Here is a 20,424-nt window from a genome sequence, read left to right as displayed (position 1 = left end):
TTGCGTTATTTTTGACAGAAGTAAAATTCATACATGAACAAATTTTGGCTAGTTGATTTTCTGTTTGGCGAGTTACTTTGGAAGGTAACTAGTCCGGCTGGCTGGTGAAAAAATATATGAATTTCTAGGTCTGCTTATATTTAGTACAAAATATCTTTTATATAAATAGAGCGGCAGCTACAGTTATCAACACCTTAACGATCTTTTGGCCGTTGCAAAAGTAGAAAAGACTTTCATTACATAAACTGTGCATGAAGAGTTACTCAGACTTCCACTGGAAAAAAAAATTAGTTGATTCCCGATTACTTATCGTATCAGATCACGTGACACCATTCCACAATTATCGAAACCTTTGTCCACAGTTATCGACATGTGTCGATAACTGTGAACAAAAGTGTCGATAATTGTGGAACGGTGTCGATAACTGTGGACAAAGGTGTCGATAATTGTGGAACACTTTGTCCACAGTTATCGACACCGTTACACAATTATCGACATCGGTATGTGGTATTAAGTTAACAAAACATAGTTTTCATTTAAAATTTGTTTTACATAGACTTATATTTAGTACTAAATATCTTTTATATAAATAGAGCGGCGGCTACAGTTATCGACACCTTAACTATCTTTTGGCCGTTGCAAAAGTAGAAAAGACTTTCATTCTGTAAATTGTACATGAAGAGTTACTCAAACTTCCACTGGGAAAAAAAATGAGTTGATTCCCGAAAACTTAGAGTATCGGATCACGTGACACCGTTCTACAATTATCGACTCCTTTGTCCACAGTTATCAACACTGTTCCACAATTATCAACATTCAGATGATTATCTATATTTAAAAAAAAAAAATCGGCATGTGGTATTAAGTTAACAAAACATAGTTTTTATTTAAAATTTGGTTTACATAGACTATAATTAGTACAAAATATATTTTATATAAGTATATCGATGTCCGTTGTTTGTATTAATTTCTAGTTCTGTAGTTTACCAATAAATGTCAACAGGCAATTGACATTGTAACCACATGAAAATCCAGGTCAAAGGTCATTTTTTTTAAATTGAGATTCTAAATTTACATCTAAAAATGTAAAATGTCTACTGATATTGTAATATGTGGTAGATATTTACAGCAAATTGCAACCAAAAAGAAAGTTTTCCGAATGGAATAGAAAAATCTCAATATTTCAATCATATAATTTTTTATATGCAAGGAATTTAATTCTGGTCTAATTCTATTTATTGCAATCAAATTCCAAATACTCTATAAACATTCCATTCTATTATGAATCAGAAAAAACATATAAATCACAGCACTTTTATTTTTTTAAAGTACTTCATCTACTTCAACAATGTTACACAAAGATCGATCCATAACAGCTGTAAATGTCACTTAATTCCACAGGGTGTCGATAATGGTGGACACTGGTGAAAGTGATCACTATTATTGACACCTCACGTGACTTCTCAAACGTGTGTTTACATACAAAATGGCGACTGTCTAATGAGAGAGTAAGAAACAAAGTAGGTTTTGACAAAGATATCATGAAATATCAGTGAATTTGATAAGTAAAAACATGTCCATGATTTTTCCACCATGCTTACCTGAGATGATAACATCTGAGTTTTTCTCAAATTGCTGATCGTGCTAAAAAAAAAATCCATCTCCGGTAACAAGCTGTGTCATCAGATGACAAGATCAAAGGACGAGGAGGGTCGTCCAGTTGATTAATTAACCAATAATAACTGTTGTAACTGAAACTCACCTTTGTAAGATTGCTTTTTATTGATAAATCTGAAAAGGTGTCGATAATTATGGACTGTTGATAATTGTAGCTGCTGCTCTATTTATTTCCACAATAAATACATTTTTAACTAGAAGGGCGCTCAGTAGAGTGCAAACCTCTGCCAAGCCACGTTATCAACATCAAAATCAAATCACTTGAACCGAGGATAATACTAAAGCTGTACACCAAATTTCATCAAAATCTGTTGACTACTTTTTGAGTTACGTTGGAAAAAAGCTAAAAATCCTGGATCTTTATACATATATGGATTTTCATCAAAATCCAATCAATAGTTCTTTGGCCCATGGCCCACCATTCCTCCTAATTTCATCCAAATCCGTTCACTACTTTTTGAGTTACGTTGAGAACAGACAAAAAAATATTGGCTCTGCATACATATCTGGATCCTGGATTCACGTACATATCCAGATTTGCATCAAAATCTAATAAATTGTTTATTGGTCCATGGCCCACCTTTCCTCCAAATTTCATCCAAATCCGTTCACTACTTTTTAAATTACATTGGGAAAAGGCAAACAAACAAACAAACAAACAAACAAACAAACAAACAAACAAACAAACAAACAGAGGTGAAAACATAACCTCCTCCAACACAGTTGGCATAGGTAAAAATATATTATTTAAGAATGTAACAATATTAACACACTTTGTAAATACAAGAATAATTTTCATAAGTGTTAAGGGGAAACGACTAAATCTTTCTAATTACCAAGTAACCCATTTACCTGTAGAATGTTCCTAACAGGTGTTTTTTGAGCTTTCTGTAATTTTCACAGTCTTTTGTTGCTCCTGTCCCAACTTTTTTGGAATGTGTTGCAAGCATCAAATTCAGAATGAGTGTATATTTACAAAACACTATAAAGTTTATTGGCTTAAACATTAAATATCTTGTCTTGGTATACAACCCCGATTCTAAAAAAGTTGGGACAAAGTACAAATTGTAAATAAAAATGGAATGCAATAATTTACAAATCTCAAAAACTGATATTGTATTCACAATAGAACATAGACAACATATCAAATGTCGAAAGTGAGACATTTTGAAATTTCATGCCAAATATTGGCTCATTTGAAATTTCATGACAGCAACACATCTCAAAAAAGTTGGGACAGGAAGAGGCTGGAAAAGTTAAAGGTACAAAAAAGGAACAGCTGGAGGACCAAATTGCAACTCATTAGGTCAATTGGCAATAGGTCATTAACATGACTGGGTATAAAAAGAGCATCTTGGAGTGGCAGCGGCTCTCAGAAGTAAAGATGGGAAGAGGATCACCAATCTCCCTAATTCTGCGCCGACAAATAGTGGAGCAATATCAGAAAGGAGTTCGACAGTGTAAAATTGCAAAAAGTTTGAACATATCATCATCTACAGTGCATAATATCATCAAAAGATTCAGAGAATCTGGTAGAATCTCTGTGCGTAAGGGTCAAGGCCGGAAAACCATACTGGGTGCCTGTGATCTTTGGGCCCTTAGACGGCACTGCATCGCATACAGGCATGCTTCTGTATTGGAAATCACAAAATGGGCTCAGGAATATTTCCAGAGAACATTATCTGTGAACACAATTCACCGTGCCATCCGCCGTTGCCAGCTAAAACTCTATAGTTCAAAGAAGAAGCCGTATCTAAACATGATCCAGAAGCGCAGACGTCTTCTCTGGGCCAAGGCTCATTTAAAATGGACTGTGGCAAAGTGGAAAACTGTTCTGTAGTCAGACGAATCAAAATTTGAAGTTCTTTATGGAAATCAGGGACGCCGTGCCATTCGGACTAAAGAGGAGAAGGACGACCCAAGTTGTTATCAGCGCTCAGTTCAGAAGCCTGCATCTCTGATGGTATGGGGTTGCATTAGTGCGTGTGGCATGGGCAGCTTACACATCTGGAAAGACACCATCAATGCTGAAAGGTATATCCAGGTTCTAGAGCAACATATGCTCCCATCCAGACGACGTCTCTTTCAGGGAAGACCTTGCATTTTCCAACATGACAATGCCAAACCACATACTGCATCAATTACAGCATCATGGCTGCGTAGAAGAAGGGTCCGGGTACTGAACTGGCCAGCCTGCAGTCCAGATCTTTCACCCATAGAAAACATTTGGCGCATCATAAAACGGAAGATACGACAAAAAAGACCTAAGACAGTTGAGCAACTAGAATCCTACATTAGACAAGAATGGGTTAACATTCCTATCCCTAAATGTGAGCAACTTGTCTCCTCAGTCCCCAGACGTTTACAGACTGTTGTAAAGAGAAAAGGGGATGTCTCACAGTGGTAAACATGGCCTTGTCCCAACTTTTTTGTGATGTGTTGTTGTCATGAAATTTAAAATCACCTAATTTTTCTCTTTAAATTATACATTTTCTCAGTTTAAACATTTGATATGTGAACTATGCTAGGGCGTAATTTTGGGTAGGGACGCTAGGGACGTGTCCCTACCAATATTCATATAATGACAGCTGGGATAGCCAACCATGTAAGTTAGCGAGAAACAGGTAGCTAATCAGAGAATGATATCTATGTTAGAGGGGGGATTATTAGCAGTGTCATACATTTAACCCTTTGTGTGCCATGTAATCATTGCTCAGGTTAGGACATCGGTTTTATTGATTGTGATTACACAGTGCTCCGGTTTCCCCCACAGTCCAAAGACATGCAGGTTAGGTTAACTGGTGACTCTAAATTGACCGTAGGTGTGAATGTGAGTGTGAATGGTTGTCTGTGTCTATGTGTCAGCCCTGTGATGACCTGGCGACTTGTCCAGGGTGTACCCCGCCTTTCGCCCGTAGTCAGCTGGGATAGGCTCCAGCTTGCCTGCGACCCTGTAGAACAGGATAAAGCGGCTAGAGATAATGAGATGAGGTGAGATGAGATAGATACATGCGATATGAGTGGTAAGATGGCGGCCAAATGGCTTCACTCATCTCTACATTTTTTTTTACTTTTTTTTATTAGATCAAATCAAGTACACAAACAGTATACAAGGAGTATACAATACAATAGCATTGGTGCAACTACGCCAAGGGGATGTACATTACAAAATAAATAAACAAAAAACAGATCATAAAAACACATTGTATAGCAAGTGTTTGTATTTTGACAGCCTTCTTGTTATTGCTGCTAGAAATTGTGGTTACATACTGTTTAATATGTCTATACTAAGTTCTGTCAAATTAGGTTTTTTATTCTGAAATTTAGACTTATGAATGTAGTATTTTGTCAATATTATTAACAAATTAATCAAATAAAAATGAGAGACAAGATTAGTCTGCTGTCATAAAAGCCAAACAAGACATTCTCCCATTTCAGACTAAAGTCTGAGTGAATGGAGTCGATAACAAGACGAGTGAGCTTACTCCACAAAAGTTTTGAATAAGGGTTTCTCTTTCTACCCCACAAAAAGAACAATTGACAGTGGTGTCTTTTTTAAATTTCTGCAAATAAAAATTGGTCGGATAAATTCCATGTAGCATTTTGAAAGATATTTCTTTCACCTTATTGGATGAGCTCTAAGTCTAGAGATCAACGTGTAAACGTCATTTCTAAATGTCGCAAAAATGTGCAGTGATGTCGTGAAATGCCACACATGCGCAGTACACATCGGGTAGAGTCGTAAAGCATTTTTTAAAGAAAAGAAACACGTATGCGCATGCTCGGGCAGAGGAGGCAGTTTGGGTAACTCCGAACAAGGAAGTATGGAATGTTTATCGAAAATAGAAAGTTACTGAAGCAAAAACTAGTGTATTTTTTTGCTTTTGAGGTTCAAAGTAAGCCTGGGAAAGTAGTGATGTATGTGGGAAAAGTGTAAACGTGTCCGCTGACTGTTACAAGAAGTCAGAAGAAAGTGAAAGAAGGAAACGCAGTCAGCAGTTTGTGTGTCATGAGCGGGGCCTTCGCGATGGACGAGGATATTACCGATAGACCGTCTCTCCTCGAGTCTGATCTGAGCTGTCCGGTGTGTAGGGAGCTTTTTCGAGACCCCTTGCTGCTGTCATGCGGTCACAGCTTTTGCAGAGAATGTCTGGAGGCAAGCTGGAAGCACAAACACGCGAAGACGTGCGCTGTGTGTCGGAAGAACTGCGACGGAGAGACGCCGATCCCGAACCGGGCCCTGAAGGACACAACCGAGTCTTTTCAGAAAGAGAAAGAATGGCGAACTACTGGAGCTCCACAAGTGATCTGCGGCTTACACCAACGCGATCTGCACATGTACTGTGTGAATGATGAAGAGCTCATGTGTGTGGAGTGCGTTCTGCTGCATTCTGGCCATGACGTCAGACCTATAGACCATGGAGTTCAGTACTGCCAGGTTGGCCAACTGCCTCTTATTTACACTAACCTACTGAAAAAAATGTCATATAGTATGTATCTTGTAATTATGACTCATAATTATGAGATGATCTTGTCATAATAAAGACTTGCTAGACTTGTCTGTCAAGATTCTCAGTCATCCAGGTCATGGTAAACTGTGGGTGGTAAAAGAGAGCAACTGGACTTGCTTGAAGATTCTTGAAGACGTTTCACCTCTCATCCGAAAGGCTTCTTCAGTTCTGTCTGACTGGTAGGGAACATCAGGTAACGACTCTCAAGGCCGTTCACAACCAGCCCCCCGGTGACCCACACCAACAGGATGACTCAATGACACCTTAAGGCCTCTGCATGCTCTTGCGACAAGGCTTTCGCAGATAGCTTTTCGCAGACAGTTGTAATTTATCGTTGAGCGGGGAGTATAGGTGTGTATAGGCGTGCGTGATGTTATTCACCGCCACAACGCAAGGGGGCGCGAAGTCGCGAAATCGCTAGGAGTAGTTGGTGGGTGTGGTTAGTGGAGTGTTTATCGTCCGGTTACTGAGCAACAGGTCATTCAACACCGCTGTCCTTATAATGCGCTGTCCTTATAATGACTAGAACTGGAGTCGTATAGATGTACGTACTTCCTCACTTCCTCGATCAACCGCTCTTCGTGCTGCTCCATCTTCGCTCGTGTTTTTAAAAATGGCGGTAGTGAAAACAAACCAAACCGGGGAAGTAGGGAAGCGGAAGTGCGTGTACAGCGGATGTAGAGTGGACCAATCGGAGCCCTCTTGTCTGCGATGCTGTCTGCGAGGCTGTCTGCAGTGGTCACAAATTTTGGGAGGTGCCTGCAGAGCGTCTGCGAAGCGGGGGGGCTACGCAGACGCCATCTGCGATGCCGTCTGCGAGGACTGGGTTGTCAGCATAAATTGGCCCTTAGATGAGCTTTTCATCCATGAGAGGATAAATACCTGATGCTCCCTACCAGTCAGACAGAACTGAAGAAGCCTTTCGGATGAGAGGTGAAACGTCTTCAAGAATCTTCAAGCAAGTCCAGTTGCTCTCTTTTACCACCCACGACTTACTAGACTATAACCCCCAAAAGTCAAAGGTAAGATGTGTAAGACCAGCTGTGATGTACGGATTGGAGACCGTACCCTTAACCAAGAGACAGGAGGCAAAGTTGGAGGTGGCGGAGTTGAGGATGTTAAGGTTTGCATTGGGAGGTTGGACAGGATAAGGAACGAGCACAATCAGAGGGACAGAGCTAAGAGAGATGGTATGGGCACATCCTGAGAAGAGATGCAGAGCATGTTGGAAGGAGAACGTTGAGGATGGAGCTTTTCATCCATGAGAGGATAAATACCTGATGCTCCCTACCAGTCAGACAGAACTGAAGAAGCCTTTCGGATGAGAGGTGAAACGTCTTCAAGAATCTTCAAGCGAGTCCAGTTGCTCTCTTTTACCACCCACGACTTACTAGACTATAACCCCCAAAAGTCAAAGGTAAGATGTATAAGACCAGCTGTGATGTATGGATTGGAGACCGTACCCTTAACCAAGAGACAGGAGGCAAAGTTGGAGGTGGCGGAGTTGAGGATGTTAAGGTTTGCGATGGGAGGTTGGACAGGATAAGGAACGAGCACAATCAGAGGGACAGAGCTAAGGCTACGTTCACACTGCAGGCTGAAGTGACTCAAATCCGATCTTTTCGCCCATATGTGACCTGTATCCAATCTTTTATTGACAATATGAACGACACAGATCCGATTTTTTCAAATCCGACCCAGGCCGTTTGGATATGTGGTGCTAATTCCGATTCCTATCCGCTCTTTTCATATGCGACTTCAGTCTGAACCGCCAGGTCGCATTCATCCGACTTACACGTCATCAACAAGCCACAAACGTCACTATTCTGCGCTGAAGTAGGCGGCGGGTCTCTCAAAAAAAGTTACAACAACATGGCGCATAATCACGGGCGCAGATAGAGGGTGGGACGGGTGGGATTCGTCCCACCCAGATTTAAATTCACTTCGTTCGGTCCCCCCCACTTTGCATAAGGGAAACCTCACGGAAAAATCAAAAGACTAATTACCATTCGGTTTATTGAGGTGCACAGCAGTACATACATACATTGCAACAACTCACATAAAACAAAACAAAGACTGATATTCGGTTGGTTGAGCTGCGCAGACTGCACAGGTTGCGAGCTCGAGCTTGGTTGCTATGGTAACCCACAACAAGTTTGACAGGCATATCGGGGTTGGGGTTGGTTTGCTGGCAGCTTTGTCCCCCCCAGTTCAAAAAAACGTATCTGCGCCCCTGCGCATGACATCAATGCGAGGGACGCTTCGGGCTGTGAAGGTTCTGAATCTTCTCAATGGAAGGACGCAGAGGTTAGGGAGCTGATTTCCATTTGGGGGGGATACAGCTATTCAAGCTAGATTGGATGGGTCATACTGCAACCGGGCGGTTTTACTTCCGTAAACACTGGCCATGTTCACTGCGTGTGACGTCGTCGTATCCTGCAGTGCGCATGCGGAACACTTTTAGGTCGCTTTTCGTTCATACTGAGGATCACATACAAGTCGCATATATTTGTTAATGTGAACGACCTCACAAAAAAATCGGATTTCACAAAAAAATCGGAATTGAGCATTAAGCCTTGCAGTGTGAACGTAGCTTAAGAGAGATGGTATGGGCACATCCTGAGAAGAGATGCAGAGCATGTTGGAAGGAGAGCGTTGAGGATGGAGCTGCCAGGCACATGAAAACGAGGAAGGCCAAAGATGTGGTGAGAGAGGACATGAAAGTGGTTGAGAAGAATGCGGAAGACAGGGAGCAATGGAGACGAAAGATCCGCTGTGGCGACCCCTAATCGGGAGCAGCCAGAAGAAGTAGAAGACTATAACCCCGTTTCCAAAAAAGTTGGGACACTGTGTGAACTGTAAATTAAAAATAGAATGCGATAATTTGCAAATCATGAAAACCCTATATCTCATCAAAAATAGTACAATGACAACGTATGTTGAAACTGAGAAATGTTACTGTTTGAAAATTTTACACTCATTTTGAATTTGATGCCAGGGAGGGGAAAAAAGTTTGTACGAGGCATGACGTTTACCACTATGTTGCATCGGTTCTACTTTTAACAAAAGTGAAATGTTGTCCATTCTTGCCTGATTATAGGATTTCAGCTTCTCAACAGGTCTCTTTGTGTGTTATTATAATGCACCAAATGTTTTCAATAGGGGAGGGGTCTAGACTGCAGGCAGGCCAGTTTAGCACCTGGTCTCTTTCACTACAGAGCCATGCAGTTTGGTGCTCCCTGGAAATGATACCATCTGAATGGTGGGATGTTGCTCCAAAACCATTTAATATTAATAACGCCTTCCCAGATGTACAAGCCACTCATGTCATGTGCACTAATGCACCCTCATACCATCACAGATGCTGGCTTTTGAACTGTGCACTGATAAGCCGGATGGTCCCTCTCCTCTTGTTGTTTTCAGCATCGCGTACAGCGATTTCTTGAGATTCTTTGAATCTTTTAATTATGTTATATACCGTAGATAATGTGATCTTTGAAATCTTATATTGAGGAACGTTATTCTTAAATTGTTGCACTGTTTGCTTCTGTCTTTCACAGAGTGGTGAACCCCTCCCCATCTTTAATGCAAGCTCCTTTCTTTCACCTTTTTATTAGCTCATCTGGTCGCAGGCCAGGCCAGATGAGCTTATGGGATACGTGTCGTCCGGTCGTCGTCCGTGCACAATTTACAAAAATCGCTACTCCTCCGAGAGGATTGATAGGATTTCGATCAAAGTTGCATACAGTGTTCCCCAAGTGGGGGTGCATAAAAGTTGTGAAGATGATTGTGCCACCGGTCACATTTACGATTTTATGGGCATCTTGGCCAGGAGCTACAGTATATATATAATACTTCAGTAATAACTAACCTCCCCATTTAAAACTAATCCGATCCTAATAGGCTATTGATACTTTAAGGTGATTCCCCCCCGCCCCCCCATTAATTTGTCACCCATCTCTCAAGGGATGGAATAAAAGTAAGAGACTGCCCAGTTGGGTTTCTGACTTTTCATCCACAACCCTGCAGTATGGTATAACAAGACCTGTAACGTAATGTTGTGGGTATCTATCTATCTCTCTCTCCCTCCCTAGGACATGCTCAACCTCAAAGTCAAGATTCTTGGTGAAAAATTGGAGTCTTTTAAGAAGTTGAAGAAACGATGTACTGAGGCAGTCAATTATATTCAGGTAATTGATTTTTTCCACTGCCAACTTTTTGCTCTTTTTGCTTTTATACACACACGATCCTAATGCTGTTTGTAGTGTATGAGGAGACTTTTGAGAATATAAAATTTGTCACTTTACAGAGCCAGTCAGTGGAGGCAGAGAAGCAAATCAGACAGGAATTTGAGAGGCTCCATCAGATTCTAAAAGAAGAAGAAGCTTCCCGAATTGTAGCCCTAAAGAAAGAAGAGGAGCAGAAGAAACAGATGCTGAAGGAGAAGATTGACAGCATCAGCTGTGATATCGCCTCTCTCAGTGAGCTGCTTCAGTCAGTGAGCAAGGAGATGAGTGCAGATGATCTGGTTGTCCTACAAGTATGAAATTTGTCTCTTTAAATTGAAATTAGTGTTGGTTAAGAACAGTGCATGCCACCTGAAATGAATTTTTAAAGTATGAGGAATTACATGTCTTTATTACTCAATAACAGTTTTTTTTTCCTTTACTTTCAGAAATACCCGATTCTTAAACAAAGGTAAGAGTTGTGGTTATCCATCCAGCTTCAGACGCTAAATTGAACATGCAGCATAGTGATTCTTATTTATACTGCCTAATGTCTCCCAGGGCCCAGTGGATAGATAAAGAATCCCCCAAGTTTCCTCCTGGAGCTCTCCTCAATATGGCCTGGCATGTCGGAGCACTGGATTACAAAGTTTGGGAGAGCATGCGGTCACGGGTCAAACTTTGTAAGTGTTCATTTTTACGTCAGAAAGCATGCACTTGAAGGAAAACAACTTGTGTATGAGCCTTTATCATTGATATAATTAATAGTTATAATATTTACTATAATATAATAGCATTGATAATGCTGTTGTGCTTGCCATCTCATAGTAGGCATATCAGCTAAAAATTCAATCCAAAAACTCAAACTTTTTCTGATTTGGGGTTGTACATTTTCTTCTTTTTCCTTTTTTTTTGTTCTATTTACCTACCTTTTCCTAAAAGCTAGTCTGAATAAATGTACACACTGATCTTAGAACAAGATGTTTAATATGTAGTTGTAGACAAATTCAGTGTCAATCTGTCTTCCCTGCAGTTCCAGTGTTAATGGATCCAAACACCATTTCACCATGGCTCTGCATATCCCCCGACTATGCAAGTGTGAAAGAGAACACAGAGAGGCAATCGGTACCAGACAACCCTGAACGCTTTGACCCCTGCGTCTTTGTCATGGGCTCAGAAGGTTTTGCGTCAGGTCGCCACCGCTGGGAGGTCTATGTAGGTGATAACCCAAAGTGGGTCATTGGAGTGTGTAGGGAGTCTGTAGCCCGCAAGAGGAAGTTCACAGTGACTACATCAGCAGGCGTGTGGAGCATTGGCTTAAGTAAAGGTGTGTACAGCGGTCTGACTTCTCCTCGTACCCAGCTAACTGTGGAGAAGAGGCCAGAGACAATCAGGGTGAAGCTCAATATGGAAAAAGGAGAGGTGTCCTTCTGGGATGCAGACAGTGGCACACACCTCATCACCTACAACGACCAATTCCATGAGAAACTCTTCCCTCTCTTTGGCCCTGGGCTCCACAAAACTCCGATGGCTATCCAGCCTGCCAAATTCACCATCCATAAGTAGCAATGATGTATGAATAAGGGTGTAACAGTACAGTATTGTTCAATACAAGGCTCTTGATACGATCAAGCAACACATTCAACAGCGTGCCGAATGAAATGAATACCATTGCATCTATGCCAGCAATCACAGAGATCAAGAGTCTCTCTTGGGAGATCACCACTTTGGCTTTAAAGTAATCAACGGCCTGCGACAAGGATGCGTCCTAGCCCCAAGACTATTTATCCTCTTCTTCAGCTTCGTCCTCCGCAATGTCGACGAGTCTATGCCGGAGTTTGGAGCGGAAATAAAACACAAGTTGGATGGAAGACCTTTCAGCCTCCAAAGGTTAAGGGCAAAATCGACGCCAACCACCAAGCTTGACGACTTCCTCTATGCCGATGACGCCGCCCTGGTAACTACGTCTCCTGAATCCCTACATGAAGGTGTCGGCGCATTGAAGTCTGCCTGCGACACCTGAGGGCTGACCATCAGCAAATCCAAGACGGCGGTAATGCACGTATAGTGCGCTCACTCCCCTTCTATCACGATCGACGACCATCCACTAAAGCGTGCACGCACGTCTACATACCTTGGTGGCAACATGTCAGATGAAACAACTCTCGACCCTGAGATCCAGCTTTGAGTCTCTCGTGCTGCAGCAGCCTTCAGTGCTTTGCGTACTAGCTGTTGGAACAGGAGAGGCCTTAGTTTGTCAACCAAGTTGACCGTTTACAAGGCGACAGTCCTACCACCTCTCCTGTATGGTTCCGAAATGTGGCCGACCTTAGTCCAGCACATCCGTTGTCTGGAAGTTTTCCACCAGAGATCGCTTCGACAGATCATGAACTCAAATGGTAAGACCAATGCTGAGGTCCTCCACCGTGTCGATTCTACTACCATCGAGACCATGCTTCGAAACAACAGACTACGCTGGCTCGGCCATGTGGCACGAATAGATGATTCTAGAACACCAAAGCAACTGCTGTTCGGTGAACTTAAGCAGGGCAAGCGCGATAAGGGTCATCCGCGTAAGCGTTGGAAAGACTGGGCCAAGGAGGACCTGCGGTTCTTCGGCATAAATGCTGACTGGTATCACATTGCGCTGAACCGCAGCACCTGGCGGGCCGCTCTTTCATTGGGAAAGGAGCTCTGCGAGGCCCACCTCCAAACAAAGGCAGCCGAAAGACACGAGCGTCAACGACTGAGGGCGTCCAAGGGTCCTCCATCGTCATATGATGGCCGGGACTGTAAGTAAGTAAGTATGCCAACAATGATAGAGATCAAGAGTCTCTCTTGGGAGGAGAGAAGGGAGGCAGGCTTGGGACAACTCAAAGGTGCACTTTTATTTCTGCACACTTTCGCTTTTTCAGAGGTTTGAATTACACACAACATGCGAGTGCACACACACTGTGCTTCTCAGCTCTCTCACTCCTGAAAGCGCAAACAAAATGCATAAAGCAACTGTTGACTGTATCAAAAATATATCAAGACGCCACTGTATTATATCATATTTGGATTTTATGTATGGTTACAACCCCAGAGTAAACATGTTATGCACATACGAGCATAAACGCGTGTGGAGTGGAAATGGAAAGAGCACTCTGTGAAAGAAGGGGGAGCGGGTAAATCGGGACTGGGGAGAGTCACGTACAGTTTTAATGTGATCGAAGGTTATGGCTTGAGTTATATACAAGCTTGAGAACAAAACTTGTCAATGTGCTTTGGGGGGCGGAGCTTACTGAAGGGAAGTGTGCGTTTGTTTGTTGATATTTGAAATCAAGAGCCCGCCTTTCTCCAGAATCAATGACTTCCCCTTCAGTTTATCTTTAAATATCTTACTAATTTGTTTCAGTGCGTTGGGGTTATAAACACATGTTTATTCTTGGTCTTTAACTTTTTTAGATATTTGCCATTTAGAAAGTCTGTAACTTTTTTTTTTTCCTGGTAACTGACTTTAATGTGCCGTTTAAAATTTTTTGCTCCTTCTGAACAAAAATTTCTCTTCAGATTAATACAGGGTGTTTCAAAAAATTTGATATTTCCCAATCTAATAACGTTTCCGATTCTCATTCAGTTGACCTCAGATTTTAACAGCATGTGTGGAAACGGGTCAAAATTTTATGTTTAATATTTTTTGTTGGGTTTTTATATTTTTAGGTATAGAAATGCCATTCACTGGAAAAGAAAAGGCGTTTTGTGTGTTAGAGTACGCTCGAACAAGTCGAAAATTTGTGAAATCGTTCATGGAATCCACATACCTTTTTGAATTTCTCATTACAATTTTGAGGAATAAATCTTATATTGCTCAACATTAAGCCTGTTCAGTTTCATTTGCCTCGACTATGTAGTTTCTGGGATATTTACATCTCAAATATCAATTTTTTTTTTTTGAAACATCCTGTACATACGTACCTAAGAGGGCGTCAGGGTTTCCTAACACTTAATTTATGCTTTGTCTATAATAAAAATGTCATTTGCATTCTGTAATATAAAGCCAAACTGATGAGTGACGGATAACGGGATTTATGTCATAAAGTTGATTAAAGTAAGTAAACTGATTTATGCAGTAATCCAGAAATGTAAACCTCTATAAATGAAATGTTCTCCCTGTCCTTGTGCTGCAGCCATAACCGAGATCCCTACGCTACAGTCGAATAAGAGAGGGAGAGTTTGTGTTTAAAGTCATTCGGACTGATTGTATTTATAGTCTGCATTTGACTGTATTTATAGTGTTATGTTTCACAGGGCAGTCATGAGAGCAGTAGGCTATGCAGTCTGAATCAAAGCTGTCTAAATAAATCTGTCTTCAATTATTTGCACGTTTGGATTCATTTGTTTTGATTGCAGTCATAAGGAGACTCTACATACAAGAATCTACAACAGGGGTGTCCAAAGTGCGGCCCCAGGGCCAAATGTGACCTGGGGATAAATGTTAACTGGCCTGCAGCTTCTGTGTTAAGGCCGATTTCTATCTTTGTGAAGTTCTTTAGAAATTAAGAATAATAATAAAAAAAATATTCTTGTTGTTGTTTGTTGTACATGCATACACAAAAATTAACGAATAAAGGTCCGGTGCAGCCAGTTAACATGCGAGCTCACAAATTGTTGAAACACTTTTTATATGTACTGAAAGTTTTTGTTTTTATTTATTTATTTATTTAAGGATTAAGTGAAACTTAGCCTGCATTGTGTACAGACAGGATTAAATGAGATTTTTCTATATTAAAGGAACAGTCCACCGTACTTCCATAATGAAATATGCTCTTTTCTGAATTGAGACCTCTCCGAGCTTTGCGCGACCTCCCAGTCAGTCAGACGCGCTGTTACTCCTGTTAGCAATGTAGCTAGGCTCAGTATGGCCAACGGTATTTTTTGGGGCTGTAGTTAGATGCGACCAAACTCTTCCGCGTTTTTCCTGTTTACATAGGTTTATATGACCAGTGATATGAAACAAGTTCAGTTACACAAATTGAAACGTAGCGATTTTCTATGCTATGGAAAGTCCGCACTATAATGACAGGCGTACTAACACCTTCTGCGCATTGATACCGTCACTCCTGAGCTCTGTATCAATGCGCTGCCGAAGCGCGCAGAAGGTATTAGTACGCTTGTCATTGTAGTGTGGACTTTCCATAGCATAGAAAATCGCTACGTTTCAATTTGTGTAACTGAACTTTGTTTCATGTCACTGGTCATATAAACCTATGTAAACAGGAAAAACGTGGAAGAGTTTGGTCGCATCTAACTACAGCCCCAAAAAATACCGTTGGCCATGCTGAGCCTAGCTACATTGCTAACAGGAGTGACAGCGCGTCTGACTGACTGGGAGGTCGCGCAAAGCTCGGAGAGGTACGGATCAGCTCGTCTCAATTTAGAAAAGAACATATATTTCATTATGGAAGTACGGTGGACTGTTCCTTTAATGTTGTTATTTTGAATGAAATTCATTTTTGGAGTTTTGTGTTAAAGTATAACTTCACACCCAGATCAACCGAACTCTGCTTACTTCATAATTTTGAAAAATGCTTTTAAAAAAAGTGGGCAAAGACTGACAGGGGGCAGGGTGGGGAAATCGCATAAACTCCTGTGAATGAGCTCGATCACCATATATTTGAAATTTCACAGACTTGCTGGGGGAGGTGGGCAGCCCATCTCTGGTGTTAACTTTTGTCATTTAAAGTAGACCACCTTTCAGATTTTTCAAGTGTAGATCATAAAAAGAATTTTCCCTGATACCTAATTATTTTTGTTTAGTGGACTGAAAGCCACTGAATTTGAATCACAGACTTCCAATTTTATTAGTTTTTTTTTTAACAGAACAATTAATGAATTTAGAGCCACGTGGCCCTAAATTCTCTTCTATTTTTTTCCTGCTTCACCATGATGCAATTCAACATAGTGTGTCATGCATGACGTGCTGGGCTTTCCCTGTTCGCGCAAGGTACTGTGGGATACAAATTTGAAACAGGAGAGAAAAATGGAGGATGCAAATGAAAGTGAAAGACCAACTACAGTAATGGAAAGCGAAAAGAAAAGATATGTTGTGAAGGAAAGGAAACGCAGGACCAAACTAATAAATATCGGCACTCAGCGAGCACCTTGGTGTGATCAGCTGTTCGTTTAACAACAGAATGATGGAACTGTCAGTGCACGGTCAAGGTAAACCTGTAGATGGCAGTAATGCAACACTGTGGATGCCAGCTGCTGTAAAACCCAAGAGAAGAAGAAGGTAAACCTGCACATGTGTACATCGGACTTCCTCTGTCTGCTTGACTGCGCGAAGCGAGTGATTTCATGCACATTATTTGCTCAGGAATCCCCTCAAATTAAATAACTTCCCAGCCACAGACTGGCCTGATATTTTGTGAGATGTTACGGAAATAAACATTTATCACAATGACCAAATTTCAGAGGGAACTGAATTTCACCGATTTTATGAAATCGAAAGGCCGTCTAGCTTTAAAAAAAAAAAAGTCATGATTTAGAGAAGTACTAAACAGTTGACTCAACTTTCAGCACTGGCCTTGCAAGGTAGTGTTGTAATCAAGACCACCTCAACCGAGACCAAGCTTTTGAGGGGTTGAGATCAAGTCAAGACCAAGGCAGGGCGAGACCGAGTCCAGACCAGTGTCTGTGAAGTGGGGTGGGGATGGGTGATGGCCGTTAACAGGAAGAAAAATTTCAAATTATGAAGCAAGAAACCTTTTATTTATCGCATATACACTTAAGCACAGACTTAAGCACAGTGAAATTCCTCCTCTGCATTTAACCCATCTGAAGCAGTGAACAGACACATGCACATGCAAGTGAGCAATGAGCACACATACAGAGAGCAGTGGGCAGCTATGCTACAGCGCCTGGGGAGCAGTTGGGGGTTCGGTGCCTTGGTCAAGGGCACTTCAGCCCAACCTCAGGTCATGGCTGCCCCATGTTAATCGTACTGCATGTCTTTGGACTGTGGGGGAAACCGGAGCACGGGGAGAACATGCAAACTCCACACAAAAAGGCCTCTATCAGCTGCTGGGCTTGAACCCAGAACCTTCTTGCTGTGAGGCAACAGTGCTAACCACTACCCCACTGTTGAGTCACGTTACTGGTTGCATTCGAAGCAGGAAAATTTACATCCAATCAGAATAACGATGTTCACAAATAAATCAGACAATGCACAGGCAATTTAGTGAAATCCCCACAGTTGTGGTCTTGAAATAAAATCCTGAGTCCTCTGTGTCTGAGACCGAGACCTTCAAAAAGTGCTCTTGAGACTGGCCTCAAGTACAACAACACTATTGCAAGGTTTGGTATGATTTTATCCAGTAGATGGCAATTTGAGAAATTTTTCAACAGTTTTAGCCAGTTGGGGGGGAAAAAAAGACCAGGTGATGAGTTTTTCCCCTTTAATCTTAAACTATCTGTACCCATGATGGCTTCAGATTATTGTTCTTGGTTGACAGGAGTAGAACCCAGTGTGGTCTTCTGTCATTGTGTCCCATCCACCTCAGGGTTTGATGTTTTATGCATGTTGAGATGCTTTTCTGCTCACCACAGTTATACAGGGTGATTATATGAGTTACTATATCCTTCCGGCAGCTCAATCCAATCTGGCCATTTTCCTCTGACCTCTCTTATCAACAAAGTGTTTGTTTCCACCCACAGAACTGTCACTCACTTAATGTTTTTTGTTTTTTCGCACCATTCTGGGTAAACTCTAAAGACTGTTGTGTGTGAAAACCCCAGGAGATCAGCAGTTTCTGAAATACAGTTAAGGTCAAAATTATTAGCCCCCATGAAATTTTGGAGCATTACTATAAAATTCTCCACAAAATTTGTAACACTGATGTAATTTTAAAATATCAACCATTCACAAGTGTGATTCCATAGTGTCTGGTGCATTTTGGAATGTAAGATTAATATTTAAGTATCCTTAATCTCAAATATAGTGAAAAATGGGGTGGTCAAAATTATTAGCCCCCATGCAATTTTCTTGCTTTTAAAACACACACGACCAGCCTGTCAGCTTTCAAGCCACACCTGTGCAGTCAATTAGCTCCCAGACAACACCTGAACATCCAATCAGCATTGATTGTTACTTAAGGGACTCGAAGGAACAGGCCTAGAGGCAGTTGAACACATTTCTGAGAGGGGTCTGCGTTTAAAGCCATGCCGAATACAAATGAAATCACTCTGGACCTCAGAAAGAAAATAGTTGAGGCCCATACCAAGGGGGAAGGCTATACTGTCATTTCTAGATGCTTCACAGTCTCTAGAACAGCTGTGCGATGCATGATTGCAAAGTACAAGGAGTTCCATTTTGTGCATAACAAACCTGGGCGTGGACGAAAATGCAAATTATTTCAATCCCGAGAGAGAAAAATCATCAGGGATGTTGGTAAGACTCCCCGCACATCCACCAAAATGATTGTGGCTGACCTTGCCTCTTCTGGGGTTGAGGTCTCAAGGAAGACGGTAGTAAGGGCTCTTCATCATGGAGGGCTCTGAGGCCATCGCCCAAGAAAAAACCCATTACTCTAAAAGCGACATCTCAAAGCCAGACTGAACTTTGCCCATGCACATTTGAAAGTTAAAGATGAGTTTTGGAAGTCTGATGAGACTAAACTGGAGCTGTTTGGGCACATGGATGTTGCCTTTGTTTGGCAAAAGAAGAGCGAGGCCTACAACACCAAAAATACAGTTCCCACAGTGAAACATGGTGGTGGGAGCATCATGTTATGGGGCTGTTTTGCTGCCTCAGGCACAGGGAGCCTTGTTCGAGTGCATGAGATCATGAAAAAGGAAGATTATGTTGACATTTTGAGGGATAACATCAAGACATCTGCTCTTAGTCTAGGCTTAGGTCGCCGCTGGGTCTTTCAGCATGATAATGACCCAAAGCACACATCGAAAGTGGTCCAAAACTTCCTAAAGGACACCAAAATCAAGGTCCTGGAGTGGCCTGCACAGAGCCCAGACCTCAATCCCACTGAGAATCTATGGCACATGCTCAAAACAAAAGTCCATGCCTGAAAACCATGCAATTTGGACCAGCTGGAGGTCTTTGCCAAGGAGGAATGAGCCAGAATACCTACAGAAACATGTGCCAACCTTGTAAAGGACTATCCAAAGAGGTTGATGTCAGTTGTGGCACAGAAAGGGTACACTATTGACTATTGATTGCCAGGGGCTAATAATTTTGACCATGTCATTTTTCTGTTTGCTTGTTACAAGTCAGAGCATGAATAAAATATCAAACTTAGTGGCCATTCTGTCTTTTCTCTTTTGGAATCATATAAACTATACACATTTTTGGAAATTGTCATTTTCATGGATAAACAAAGGGTTATGTCTGATTTCACAAAGGGGGATAATAATTTTGACCTTAACTGTACTCAAACCAGACCATCTGGCTCAAACTAACACCCATGCCACAGTGAAAGAAAGTCACACTTTGAGATCACAGGGTTTTTTTTTTTTCATTTTGATGTTTTATGTGAATATTAACTGAAGCTCTTGACTTGTATCTGCATGACCCCCCCCCTTCATTTCCCTGTTGCCACATGATTTGGCTGATTAGATAACTGCATGCATGTGTAGTTGTACAGATGTTCCTCGTAAAGTGGATGGTGAGTGTATTTCTACATGAGTGTTTTTACTTAAATGCTCATGTAAAATTAAATTGTTTCCAGAAACAATTGGGTTTTAATTAAAACTTTTAGAGAAGCAATGAAGAGACCAGCTTATTCGGGCAGGTTCCAAAAAGCCTCCGGAGTGCCCTTATCAAAAAGAAGTATACTTAAGTAAAGTTAAAGTATATTTCCTTAAGTATACTTTTGTGTACCAAGTATACTGATATCAATGTACTTACAGTATACTTGGAAGTAAACTAATCTAATATTTCTTGGGACTAAATTGGCCCACTTTTAGTTTATAAAAAGTATACTTTAAGTCTAAGAGAAGTAAACTTTGAGTAT

General features: G+C 41.4%; 1 protein-coding gene across 1 annotated transcript; it reads left to right on the top strand.

The window, feature by feature from the left end:
• Positions 1 to 5,446: 5,446 nt before the first annotated feature.
• On the top strand, positions 5,447 to 14,772 carry trim35-28 (tripartite motif containing 35-28). Its single transcript, XM_060900157.1, has 6 exons — positions 5,447 to 6,115; positions 10,283 to 10,378; positions 10,498 to 10,728; positions 10,864 to 10,886; positions 10,976 to 11,097; positions 11,448 to 14,772. The coding sequence occupies exons 1-6, from the start codon at positions 5,687 to 5,689 to the stop codon at positions 11,978 to 11,980; spliced, it is 1,434 nt and encodes a 477-aa protein (XP_060756140.1). The 5' UTR covers positions 5,447 to 5,686; the 3' UTR covers positions 11,981 to 14,772.
• Positions 14,773 to 20,424: the final 5,652 nt, after the last annotated feature.

The sequence above is a fragment of the Neoarius graeffei genome, chromosome 19 (assembly GCF_027579695.1).
Source record: "Neoarius graeffei isolate fNeoGra1 chromosome 19, fNeoGra1.pri, whole genome shotgun sequence".
Classification (NCBI taxonomy): domain Eukaryota; kingdom Metazoa; phylum Chordata; class Actinopteri; order Siluriformes; family Ariidae; genus Neoarius; species Neoarius graeffei.
The sequence above is the reverse complement of the archived record's forward strand: the minus strand, read 5'-3'. Positions and strand labels throughout refer to the sequence as shown.

Excerpts from the sequence above, each read along its gene's own strand:
- trim35-28 (XM_060900157.1), top strand. The coding sequence starts at position 5,687 with ATGAGCGGGGCCTTCGCGATGGACGAGGATATTACCGATAGACCGTCT. Across the intron at positions 6,116-10,282 it reads ATGGAGTTCAGTACTGCCAG|GACATGCTCAACCTCAAAGT; the intron begins GTTGGCCAACTG and ends CTCCCTCCCTAG. Across the intron at positions 10,729-10,863 it reads ATGATCTGGTTGTCCTACAA|AAATACCCGATTCTTAAACA; the intron begins GTATGAAATTTG and ends CTTTACTTTCAG.